The following is a 12066-nucleotide window of genomic DNA, read 5'->3' as shown; positions in this document are numbered from 1 at the left end:
GGACACCCTGTAAGAGTTGGTTCTCTCCATCCACCACAGTGCTCTCAGGGATGGAGTTTAGGTCTTCAGGTCTGGCGGGGGATGCCTTTGTCCACTGGGCCATCTTACCACCCCGCTAAGTGATTTTAATAGCAATGCTTTATGGCCAGACCTGCCCTGCTGGGATTCATTTTTCCTGTAATTCATTTCTGCAGTGTTTTGCTGGAGCCTCTCCTGTTGAACTCACCTGCTCTTTTATGAAAAGGTAGACTGAGAAGTGCTCACTTATAGCCAGTAAGGTAATGATTGAAATCACGTTTAATCTCACCGGAGCCACCTTTGTGGAGGGACCCAGGGGCACAGCGGTGAGAAGAGATTGGATTTTTCTAGAAACCTTCATTCAGTAATTTCATGGGTTTAAACATGGGCACTTTCTAAATTATCTTAAGCGGCAATATGAAAGATAAGTAGGTAAGCAGAGTCAATAGGAGTTCAGATGGGATTCCTTTACCGAGGTAGATTGAGCACTGCGGTCTTCCAGGCTGTGGGGAGATGCTGGGAGCCCAAAGGCTCAGGCCACCGATATTCTGCCAGTCATACGTTCTGCCTCATCCTCAGGATGATTTTACGGTACAGACTATGAGAGTGCCACCGGTGCCCACCACCCTAATGCAGGACTCCCTGTCTGCTAACCTTCTCCCTCAGGGGTCTGACCTCTGACCTTGTTTCTCAGAGTCCAGATTTTAACTCAGGAGTCTGCCCTCTCATTCAGGGTCAAGGTGAACATCTCTTGAAACTTGAAGGAAATTTAGAAGTGAGGAACAGTTAGAAAACCTCCCCATGTTCATGTTCCCAGGTTCCCATGGGGGCTTAGAGAACAGCAAATAGGATTCCCCGAAGAGCCATGGAAGTAGTGGCCAGTACCTGTACTCTAGGGTCCAGAACAGACACTGGGTGTATTGGCTACGTGGCAGGTACACACAGAGCCAAGTGTGAGCCCTCTGGGCACACCTTGTAGGAGAAGAGAGGTGAAAGGTCAGGACCAGGGTGTTCAAAATGAGGGAAGAGACTAGACAAAGGAGAATCAACAGAATCCGTGGTAAGACAAAAATATTAAGCCTGTCTTGTTATCTGCTATGGAGGCATAGATTGGGCAATGGTAGCATTCAGGAGAAGTTGGCTTGAAATGTGTGCACAGGGATCGGAGATGGCTGAGGAAGTGGAGACCCCAGCTACCAGGCCTGGGCTCTTGAGTTCAAGTCCCAGGACCCGTGTGGTAGAAGGAAAAGAATGAACAACTCCCCAAAGGTGTCCTCTGACCGCCACAAGTGTACCATGGCAATTACTAATTAATTAATTACTTAACAACTGCAGATGTGTGTGTGCTTCAAATCTTCTTCCCACTCCTAACCTGGGAGGTAGTTGACTGACTGACTGAACTGTTTTTGAGATGGGATCTCACTCTGTAGCGCTGACTGTTGGCCTGAAGGTCACTGCACAGCCCTAGTTGACTTCGGATCCATGCCACCCCCTTGCCTCAGCCTCCCTGTGCTGAGATGACTGGCATGCGCCACAGTACCCTCTTGAGAGGTCATTTCCAAGGGACGGGCACCTGCTGGTTTAGGTCACATGACACTTTTTGTCCCCATCCCATTTTTCCATGTTACATTTAAAGGGCAGCAAAGCTCTCAGATCCTCCCCGTGTGGCACAGAGAGCCACTCTCTGCCAGAGACTGCCTTGCAGACGAGTGACCCTTGACCCCCTCTTTCCCCCTTTTGGCCAAGGAGAGGAAGCAGGCTTTGTATCCTTTTAGAGCACAGGAAGTCTCACAGGTCCCAAGGTCTCAGGCAAAACGAAGGGAACTCAGTTAAGGCTTCCCCTTGCTTTGAGAATAAATTAGGCCTCCTCTCCTCTCCCACGGGAGCATCCATGACTTCAGCTTCGAGCTGAGGCTCTCGGCAGCCACCTTCTCCCATGGCTTTACAGAAGTCTCCTTTGGTCCGTACCGAGTTGAAACATTAAAGTAAGTGCTGTGATTGTCAGCCGTGACCAAAACAGCTTAAGAAAGGAAGGGTTCGTTTAGGCTCTTAGTTTTAGGGTACAGCCAGTCATGGATACAGAAGCATGAGGTGGCTGCTGGTCACGTTGCCTGTTCATAGCCGTGAAGCTAGGAGGGAACGTACTTACTCAACTGCGTTTCTCCTTGGAGGCTTTTTGCTTACTTTTTGATTGCAGTCCATTGAACGGTGTTGCACACATTCAGCGTGGGGAGCTCTGTCCTCCCAGAAACTCAGGAGCACACCCAGGTGTGTGAGTCCTAGGGGATTCTAAGTCTGATCAAGATGAAAATGAAGTTGACTTTGAAAATGAAAATGAAGTTCGTTTTTTTTTCCCAGATGACTTTGAGGGTTAGAACTTGGAGTGGAATGGGCTGACTGTAGTTAATAACTCAACTATACAAATGTTGTCTTTCTTCTCCCAGCCTGTCAGCCATGGGGTGGTCAGTGGGCTTGGGTGTCCTCCTGATATTTTCTTCTCTGTGGTACAGTGTATTGCTCTGTTGTTTCTAAGCATGGGAAGGAGAGCTGCGGTTCCTGGAGCACTCTCTGAAGTGCGGCCTGGGAAGGAGAGAGCAAGAAAGCTTTCCAAAAATGACAAAACACTTCATCAGACCACCATGATGCTGGGAAGTTCTAAGCACCTGCAAGCCCCACCCCCAGGAGTAGAGTGGCACTCCTCTTCAGGTGGCGCTGTTGAGCAGACAGAAGCCAAAAGAGAAAGAAAGATCTTACTGGGCCGATGTCTTGGGCCAGTATTGCCAGAAGGAGGAGCTGACAGGAAGATTGGGGGAGGTATTATTCATGGAGGAGCATGTCTCATGGAAAGGAAGGAAGAGAAGTGGGAACAATCAGGGAGAAGAAGCTGAGCCATGACTTAGAATCCACACAAAGCCTGGCCTCACTCTTGCCCTGCAGAGGCTCTAAGAGAGGCTTGCAGAGGCCAGAAGAGGATTGGACTACTTTGCTTTATGACATGGCTGCCCATGGCAGGTAGCTGTCATGTCCTGGCATCTCCAGACTGGGGTCATTCCATCAGCCCAGGGTAATTCTGCAGAGATGGGGGAAGAGTGAGGCCTATGGGCAACGCTTGAGCCTGTCTAGAGTTCTTAGCTTGGTAGAGGGTGTCTAGTCAGGCAGGAAACACACCTGTAAGAGCTGTCAAAGAGAAATGGAGAGTCTGTGGTCCTATACAGTATCTAATGAGTAACTGATAACTCACGAAAATTCCATGATATCTTGTCCTATCTTGGGACAGGACAACAAGGAAATATGCTCTTTGGTTGAATTGGGCCACGAGATAATTTGGAAGGGAAGATGGAGGTACCTCGAGCCACTCCATTCATTCTGTAGGAAGTATTGGAGATGAGTGTGGTGTCTCATTTGAAGCACGCTCTCTGGGCTTCAGCTTTTGCTTGAAACCATCAATTTGGATTTACTGGATGCCTGTTATGTATAAAGCAAAGTTGAAAGCACCAAGCCGAGAAAGGAATGACAGAAAATACTGCCCCAATCTTGAGCCTCAGGATTGATGCTGATGGAGGATAGGGAATGGGAGAAAAAAGCAGTTTATGTACCAAAAATCAGATTTCAGAATTTACCCTAACACCCATGTAGATAAATTATTTGGGTGCTTAAAGTAAAAGGGGGAGAAAAAGGATGTGTGTTTGTCTCAATGTCATAAATGCAATTACATTCTAAAATATATGAGAGAAAAATTTTTAAAAAATCTATGAAAATTAGCTATAAAAATACCCTGGGTATTATTGATAATAAAAAAGGAGAATGTAAAATTAGGGGGAGGGCACTAGAGAGAAGTAGAGGAAGGTGGTGGATGGATATCATCAAAATAGAGGTATAAATGTACAAAAATTTCAAAGAACAAATGAGAATTTTTTTTTTTAAAAAAAAATCAGTCAGCAAAGAAAGTGATAAAATAAGATTCCACAAAGCTTTTCTACTGGGGTGAGGCTATAAAAGATATATGTGCTTCTGAGAAAATGAAATAGAAAAATAAAAGGAAAAACAAGCTACCCCTCTTTAAAATTCCATGTTACCATGAAACCTTCTTCAGCTCTTAGCACAGAAGGCAGTTACTAAAATCTTTGCTCATTAAAGAAAATTATCTTGACACTAAAGGCCAAAGATCCTGCATATTTTAGGGGAAATGTGGGATGGAGCCCAGCCTTCCTCTTCAGCTCTAGTAATGTTTATTCCCGGTCTGTTGTCTCTCAGTGTCTCTGTCTCTGTTTCTGTCTCTGTCTGTCTGTCTGTCTCTCTCTCTGTCTCTCTCTGTCTCTCTGTCTCTCTCTCTCTCTCTCTCTCTCTCTCTCACACACACACACACACACACACACACATACACATACACACATACACACACACACACACACACACACACTGTCCGTGGTGTGGGGAATTGAACTTGAACCTAGGGCCTAATGCATGGTAGGTGAGCACTCTGCCACTGAGCCACATCTCCAGCCCCAGAACTTTCTCATTCTCTCCATCTGAAACTCTCTGCCAATTATAAACACCAAACCCACATTTCTCTCCCCTCTCTCTAATAATCATCTCCTAACCCCAGAGAAACACCACTCGGTCTTCATCTCCGTGAGTCTGGCTCCAAAGAGATTTAACGCTCCCTTCCTATGGCCACGATACAGTACTTGAGGCTGGGTCCCTAAAGGAAAGCTTTCTTTTGGCTCACGGTGCTGGAGACAAGGAAACCCAGCAGTGTGGCCTGGAGCTCCACACACACCGCAGGCATGCTCGCCTGGCTTGGCATGCTCGCCTTCTTGGGGACAGAGCTTCCCAGTGTATCCCAGGCAGGCCCTGAACTCCTGCTCCTCAGGCCTCAGTTTCCCAGGTCCAGGATGATGAGACCTTGCACTACGAAGGCAGCTTTCAACTGGCTATACTAACAGGCCCACTCTCAGAGACACCAGTCTGTGAATCCATGAAAAGATTTATTAGGGAAGAGTTTCCTCAGCTGACTGTGAAGGTCTCCCCAGTTCTCCCTCTCGGTGCCTCATAAGAGTGGCTAATCTCCAGTGGCTAATCTCCAGTGGCTAATCTCCAGTGGCTAATCTCCAGTGGCTAATCTCCAGTGGCTAATCATCTCCAGTTTTGCTGGGGACCACACAATACTCCCCTTTAGTGTCCGGCTTGCTTCTCTTAGTAATGTCTTCAGGAACCATCCAGGTTATAGCATCTTTCAGAACTTCATTCCTTTGGAAGGCAAATGTCCCCATGAAATTTAACACCGTTTATTGAATCTGTTTTATTGCTGAGGTCCCATGGAGGGCCAGAAGCTTTATAATACATACAGCTTTAAAAAATATTTTATTTTAATGTTTTATTTATTTACTTTTATTATTTTGCTTGTATGTTTGTTGTGTGAGTGTGTCTATGTACCATGATATGTATGATAATCTGTTTCCCTCCTTAGATCAAGTGTCCTCCCCACCAACTGAGCATACCTGCCTTATAGGAAAGCTGGGTCCCTGTCTGCCATATTCCCTAGGTGTCAGCTGTTAGCATGATGTCTAGAAGGGTTGAACAATCAATCACCAGCGGACTGTTGCCCACCATCCTTCCAACACCACTCCTGCCTTCTTATTTTAACCCACCACCATTACAAGTGTTCTAGCAACGGCAGGATCATTCTGCCACCGGATCCCTCATCCTACCCAGCCAGGCTCTCACCAAGCACACTTCCCTCAGCCAGCTGTGTGTGTGCCCTATGCTCATCTGTGTCTGCCTGTTCTCTTCACAGAAGTGAAAGATTATGAGCCCCCATTTGGTTCCAAGGTGCGGGAGCACCCCTGTGTGGAGAGCATGAAAGATAGTGTGCTGAGAGACCGAGGGCGGCCCGAAATCCCCAGCTTCTGGCTTAACCACCAGGTAAGGAGGGCTGGCTTCGGACGGTCAGAAGGTCCAGAGGCGTCCGCTCGCAGGCAGCAGAGAATTCTGGGAGATGGAGCTTAACTCTGAGTGCAGAGCCCTTGGTTCTCTGTAACTCTGTTCGGTTTGTGTTTGTAAGGAAAATTCCAATATAAGTGAATGACTCTGGCCTCAAGGTTGCATTCAGCAGGCTTATGCAGCATTCCCAGAGAGCGCTCAGATAACCACTGTAGGGCACCCTTCCCAAGCTCTCTGGATTCAGAGTTAAGATCTGTTGCTAGCTGTGTCTGCCGTCAACTCCCATGCCTTCGCACAAGGAGACTACACCTCCTTCCCTCTGGGCTTCGACTCTGCGCCTCTGAAGTCCTTCAACCTCAGAAGGAAATAATTTAGCAGTTGGAAGCAAAGGTAGCCCGAGCGCTCATATGTGCTGGCTGTGCATGGAGGCGAAAGGGGAGCTGTGTGTGAGCATGCTTGGGAAAGAGGAGGCTGGCTTACCTCAATGAAGGAGAGGAAATCAAACAGAGGAGCCTGCGGGTGAAGGAGGGGCAGGGCAGCCTGTTGAGTGATATCCTCATAGCTCGCTGTCATTTCTTCCCAAGAACCAGAAGTTAGGCTGCTCATAGTAAGGTTGAGGAGAAAAGAAAGGGTAGGTTGTGAGTGAGAGACTGCTGCCCACAGGTGTGATGGCCATGAGAAAGCCTCGGTAAAGAAAGAGCTAGAACGGTGTTTTCCCGATTCTTCTCCATCCAGCAAAGCCCTTTATGGCTCCTTCAGATGAAGTTCTCCATCCTTGCAGACCATGGCTGGATAGGTCTGCCTCAAGGCAAGGGAAGTTCAAAGGAGAGCCAGAAACAGCAAGTCAGGCACAACCAGGAAGACAAATGGGGCAGGAAGTCTGCTTAGAGCAGCCCTGGCCCAGAGCCAGGCTTGTGATCAGGGAGTAGGTGAACCGGGCTTCCTGGGGTCAGGGTATTCACCGGAGTCTCAGGCAAATCGTCTTTGGTTCTAAAAATGCAAGGCTGTTTGTAGAAACTCAGGATTTAGGAGGCGCAGGAATGGTATGCTCCATTGAAACTCTGCCACCATCTCTTGAAGTCTCTCCTATAAAGTTCTCTTAATGAAGTCATTATTCATTATGATAAAATTCTGGAAAGAATTTGCATAATACATTTTTTTCTCTTAATGAGATTTGTTGCCCTATTGATTTCAAGGTAATGCTTAATATTTAATTTAATTTACAGCCTGTAATTACTGTGTCAGAACAAAATAAATGTTTCTGGTATAGCAACAATAACACTCTACTCTTAACAGGGCCATCAATCAATACCATCAGTTAGGTGAATTACGCAATTAATCCCACATCAAGAACTGGGGGCAGGGAGGGGAGACTCCCCAGAAGTTGTGAAAGTTGTGGGTATTGCCAGGCAAACACCAACTCTCCACGAAGAGTGTTAGATGTATCTTTGCCAGCTGTATGGAGATCACCAGAGGCAATGCTGACCTCCACAAGGAAGGAGCTAATCTTATTTCCACATCTCAGACTAGTCACTTACCTTCTTATTTTCTGAAAGAACTCGAAACATTAAGAAAGACATTCTTGACACAAAATGAAACCCAGCTAAGATAGAGTGCTTTGCTGTTCTAGCAGGCTCTCATGCTTGGGAGTGAGGTTCAAGGAGTGGGGTTATGTTGGGGAGAACCTCCTTTGAAATATTTTACAGTCAGGCAGATTTGGCATGCAAAGACAGCCATGTCAGAGGGCCTAGCTTAATGTCAACAGAGATGACAGGGGTATGTGAGTCACCCTAGGCAGTTCTGGAAGCAACTTGTAAGTCATTCTATGAAAGATAGGCTTTACTAAATGAGCCTAGGTTAATGCCTGTCGCACTCTGGACTTGGGTGTCCAGCTCCGTCCAAACAGAAGGGTATCTATGAGCCAGCTCGGTTACAGTCTGAGAGAGGAAAATCTCCAGAGGCCATGAAAGAGGCAAGGGAAAGAGAGGGCCCAGCCTAAAGTGGGGGAACAGGAGTCCTTCAGACCCTGTAATGGGTATATCTGTTATATTCTATACAATGTCTGCCACCAAGAGTAGATCCTAGGCACTGGAGAGACGGTTCTATTAGTCAAGCTAATTTGAAAGTGAGATTGAGGACCTGAGTTGGAATCCCCAGTACCCATGTAAAAACCTGGGGGCCATGATGTCATCCTGTAAGACGAGCACAAAAGGAAAAGGCACAGAAGGAGCCCAAATCAGTGAGCCCCAGACTCAAAGAGAAAGCTTGTCTCAAAGAGGAAGACAGCTGGTGATGACCTTTGACCCACATACCCATGAACACATAGAAAGAGTGAGCCTTATTCTGAACTGTGGACCTTGATAATGATGCATTGATACTAATTCCATGGAGACCACCCTCTGACGGTGCCCTTGGGGGACCCCCCTCCTTTCCTCTGCAGGGCATCCAGATCGTGTGTGAGACACTGACCGAATGCTGGGACCATGACCCCGAGGCCCGTCTCACAGCCCAGTGTGTGGCAGAGCGCTTCAGTGAGCTGGAGCATCCGGAGAGACTCTCTGGGAGGAGCTGCTCCCAGGAGAAGATTCCAGAAGATGGCTCACTGAACACTACCAAATAGCTTTCTCTGGGCAGGCTGGGCCAAGCCTCCAGAAGTCCTTTAACCAAAGATCAGAGGCAGCAGGATGCTTTCCTGACCGATGCTTCTGGAAAACCAAGGACTTGCTCCCTTCTACCCCAGTAGCTGCTCCATGTTAGCCGCAGCAGCGGCAGCAGCAGCAGCAGCAGGAGCAGCAACCATAGCAGCAGCAGTGGCGGTGGCGGTGGCGGCAGCGGCGAGGGATGAGTGACAGAGAGCAACCTATGCCTTGGATGTTGTCATGGCATAAGCTGTGCTAGCACCTCCTCAGGAAATGAGATTGATTTTTACAACAGCCAATAACGTTTGCACTTTATTAATGCCTGTATGTAAATATGAATAGCTATGTTTTATATATATCTATATATCTATATGTCTATATCTCTCTATATATAGCCATACTCTGCAAGGAGACAAAGAAAACGATCAAATGTCCCCGGGGAATTAGTTTTTATTGGAGAGCTCTGGAATGGAGCAGAAGGGACTCGGGATGACATTAGCACTTGATAGTCACACAAGCAATGATCCCCTGACGCAGGGTTGGGGGGCACAATTGTACGAGAAGGATCCATGCCTTGCAGTCTGCTTTGGCCACAAAACACTTTGATTTTGCAATAGTTACCCTCTACCGTAGGGTCCTTTATGGACCAGGGAGCTGAATTCCAGCCCAGCACTAGGTCCCAGGGTCTCCCATGTGTCTTTACTTCTCTTGATTGTTGTCTTTGACATTCAAACTCCACGTCTGACTTGTGAACCTTCTGACTTAGCCTTGAACCGTGACCCCCATCTTTCTGCTTTTACAGACTACCAAAATCAAAGAAGATAGTTCCCTACCCATGAAATTGACCCACCATCTACCAATAAGATTGAGTTCTTTGATTCCTTCCTGCACATAAGTTACTGTTATTTGTTCCCAGCAAGTATCCTTTGTCGGTGTTTTGAACATGGCACACCCTCCATCCAGCCCCCGAGGCTCGTTGTGGTTAATTTTTGTGGCTCTGCTGCTGGAGCTTCCAGCTTGCCATGGCAACACCAGAGGGTTCCATTTCCCAAGAGGCAGGCAGAATTTGAATGGCACACACTGCCCACACTGTACATCTGTGTCCGGGGACACTTTGAATCCTCATTTCCTCAGTCAGCACACCATCAAAAGAGTTAGTCGAGCTTCTATTGAAGTATTTGGGAGGTTGCAGAAAAACCTAGATTCCCCACTAAGCAGAGGAGGTGGCTCCTAGCTCCGATCCCAGGTGGCATCATCTACAGGAAGAAGGTAAGGATGGAGCTGCCTCACTTCTCACTAAGCCTCCAGACTTCCCAGGCTGGAAATGAAAGCTGCTTCTAGTCAGGATTCATTGTAAGCAAAGTGCATTCGTGAGCATGGAGAGATAGATCAGCAAGTAAAAATGGTTGCCTCACAAGCAAGAGGGCCTGAGTTCAATCCCCCAGAACCCAGGACAAAAGCCAGGTTCAGTGGGACACCCTTGTCATTGCAGCACCCTGAGGAATATCTGATCTCCATCACATATGCACCCATGAACACCCTCACAGAGGTGCACACACTAGAAATGTGCCTTCATTTCACCTTGCTCTGGGAACAGATTGGATTGCACATAACTTATCTGACATTATGATTTGAAACTGACGTAAATTGGACATCAGGAGACCTCCTGTGTGTGACCTCATTAGGCCAGGTCTCTTTGTATGCATATATTAAGTTTCATCTGCCTCTGCAAGGGGACCCTTCTGCTCTAAAGTCTTTCCTTATGGCTACTGGTCTCTGCATGGTCCTAACCTGAGCAGAAATTACAAGTGCATTATTTGAACAGGGGTCACACAGAAGCCCCATGTAGCAACAGGGAATCTGTGTCCACTTGGATGAGAGCAGAGAATGAGCTTTAATAGGGAGCTTGTTAACCTCCCAACAAATGTGGATGTTGCAAACCAAAGTCTTTTTAAGAAATTGTGGTTTTGAAGTGACTTACTTTCAACCAAATAGGAACGTGATTGGAGGACCATCGAGGGGTCTTTTCTTCTGCCTGGTCAACATGGTCAAGTTGGGGGTGGGACAAAAATCTATGTGCTCTGTCCTGTGAAAGTGGGCTTCGAACACCGCGAAAAACTCCAAACTCACTTGCTCCTTTGGGCTTGCCAGTGCTAACCCAGTAGCTGTTGTTCAGCGCCCTCTAGCGGTAAATTTACAGAATGCTGGCCCGCTAGTGGGATTTCTGGGATTCAAAAGCGACTTCACTTCCGGGTCATCATCAGAAACTGGAATATGGTGTCGTGTTACTGTGGCTTGTTTTGTTTATGTCATTTCTTTTCTTTATTCAAGAAAAAGACCAAGGAATAGCATCGCTGTCATTCCTAAAACTGTTGACTCTTGTTCACTACTCTGCATAAAGGGAAGGTTTTATTCTTTTATTGAACACTTCAGCCATACTCATGTATTAAAATAGGAATGTGAATGCACAATATTCATTTTATATCAAAACCTAAAGCACTTATTTTCAATCTATGCGGTGTTTGTCTTTTATATTAATAAAAATGGATCAAATAAATCCAAAGTCCGCAGACAACCTTGCCTCGTGTTGCTATCTCAGTTACTAAACCCACTGTACACACCAGATTATTCTTCAGCGTGGCAGGAAACGTCCTTTTGGACTGTTCCGCAGTGTTGTGAGTGCATTTCCCTGGGCAGATGTGCCATGTCCGATCACCTCAGATTATGGTACCAGGGACAGAACAAAGTAATGATTCCATCCAAGTCCCCCTGGTTGAGCAAACGAGTTGTCATGCTCACTAACAGAGTCTGGTACAGTGTCAGTTCTTGGGGTGTGAATCACCCCCACAAGATTGCTAAGTTCCCTATAGCTGCATAGACTGAGGCCCGCTCTGTTAGCCTCCCTCTGCACATCCACTCTAGCTCATCCTGAGACCATGGAATCACTTGCAGCTTGTTCAGAATGACATACACCTGGGAGGAAGGTATGGAAAGGAGTGGACGGGTTCTAAGGGAAGGGTCTGATGACCCCTGCTTCTGGGAGAGGATACGGCAACAGGCCCCATCTTGGAGGTCTTTTGTAGGTAGTCACAGCTACTCTGATGAAGGTAGCTTATGGAGCGTGTGTGTGTGTATGTGTGTGTGAGTGTGTGTGTGTGTATGTGTGTGTGTGTGTTGGAAGGTATTTTACAACAGACTCGTGTCCCTTTAAAAACAACTCAGGAGAGATAAGGCAGTTGTCTAAGCTTGAGGAAATGAGCTTGGCCTTCAGATTTGAGAGGAAAAAGCCACAGGTGATATAATGTGCTTATAATCCTAGCTGGGGAGGCAGAGATGGAGGCCTCTCGGGGCTTGCTGGTTAACCAGCCTAGCCTAACTAAGCCCCAGGTCAGTTAGGTCAGTGAAGAGACTGTGTGAAAATCCAAGTGTACAGGTCTAAGGAATAACACTGGAGTTTAACCTCTGA

The 12066-nt window shown here is 47.0% G+C and overlaps 1 protein-coding gene across 3 annotated transcripts in view; it reads left to right on the top strand.

The window, feature by feature from the left end:
• Tgfbr2 (transforming growth factor beta receptor 2) overlaps positions 1-11175 on the top strand; it is an 87267-nt gene extending 76092 nt beyond the window's left edge. The window contains exons 7-8 of one of the 3 annotated variants that reach the window (XM_031345648.1): positions 5816-5943; positions 8402-11175. In XM_031345648.1, coding sequence (XP_031201508.1) covers positions 5816-5943; positions 8402-8581 — 308 coding nt within the window. In that variant the 3' untranslated portion in view covers positions 8582-11175. The remainder of the gene's footprint in view (positions 1-5815; positions 5944-8401) is intronic. The other 2 variants (XM_031345647.1, XM_031345646.1) reach the window with 2 other exon arrangements.
• Positions 11176-12066: the final 891 nt, after the last annotated feature.

The sequence above is a fragment of the Mastomys coucha genome, unplaced genomic scaffold (genome assembly GCF_008632895.1).
Source record: "Mastomys coucha isolate ucsf_1 unplaced genomic scaffold, UCSF_Mcou_1 pScaffold23, whole genome shotgun sequence".
Lineage (NCBI taxonomy): Eukaryota > Metazoa > Chordata > Mammalia > Rodentia > Muridae > Mastomys > Mastomys coucha.
This window is presented reverse-complemented; position numbering and strand designations above follow the sequence as displayed.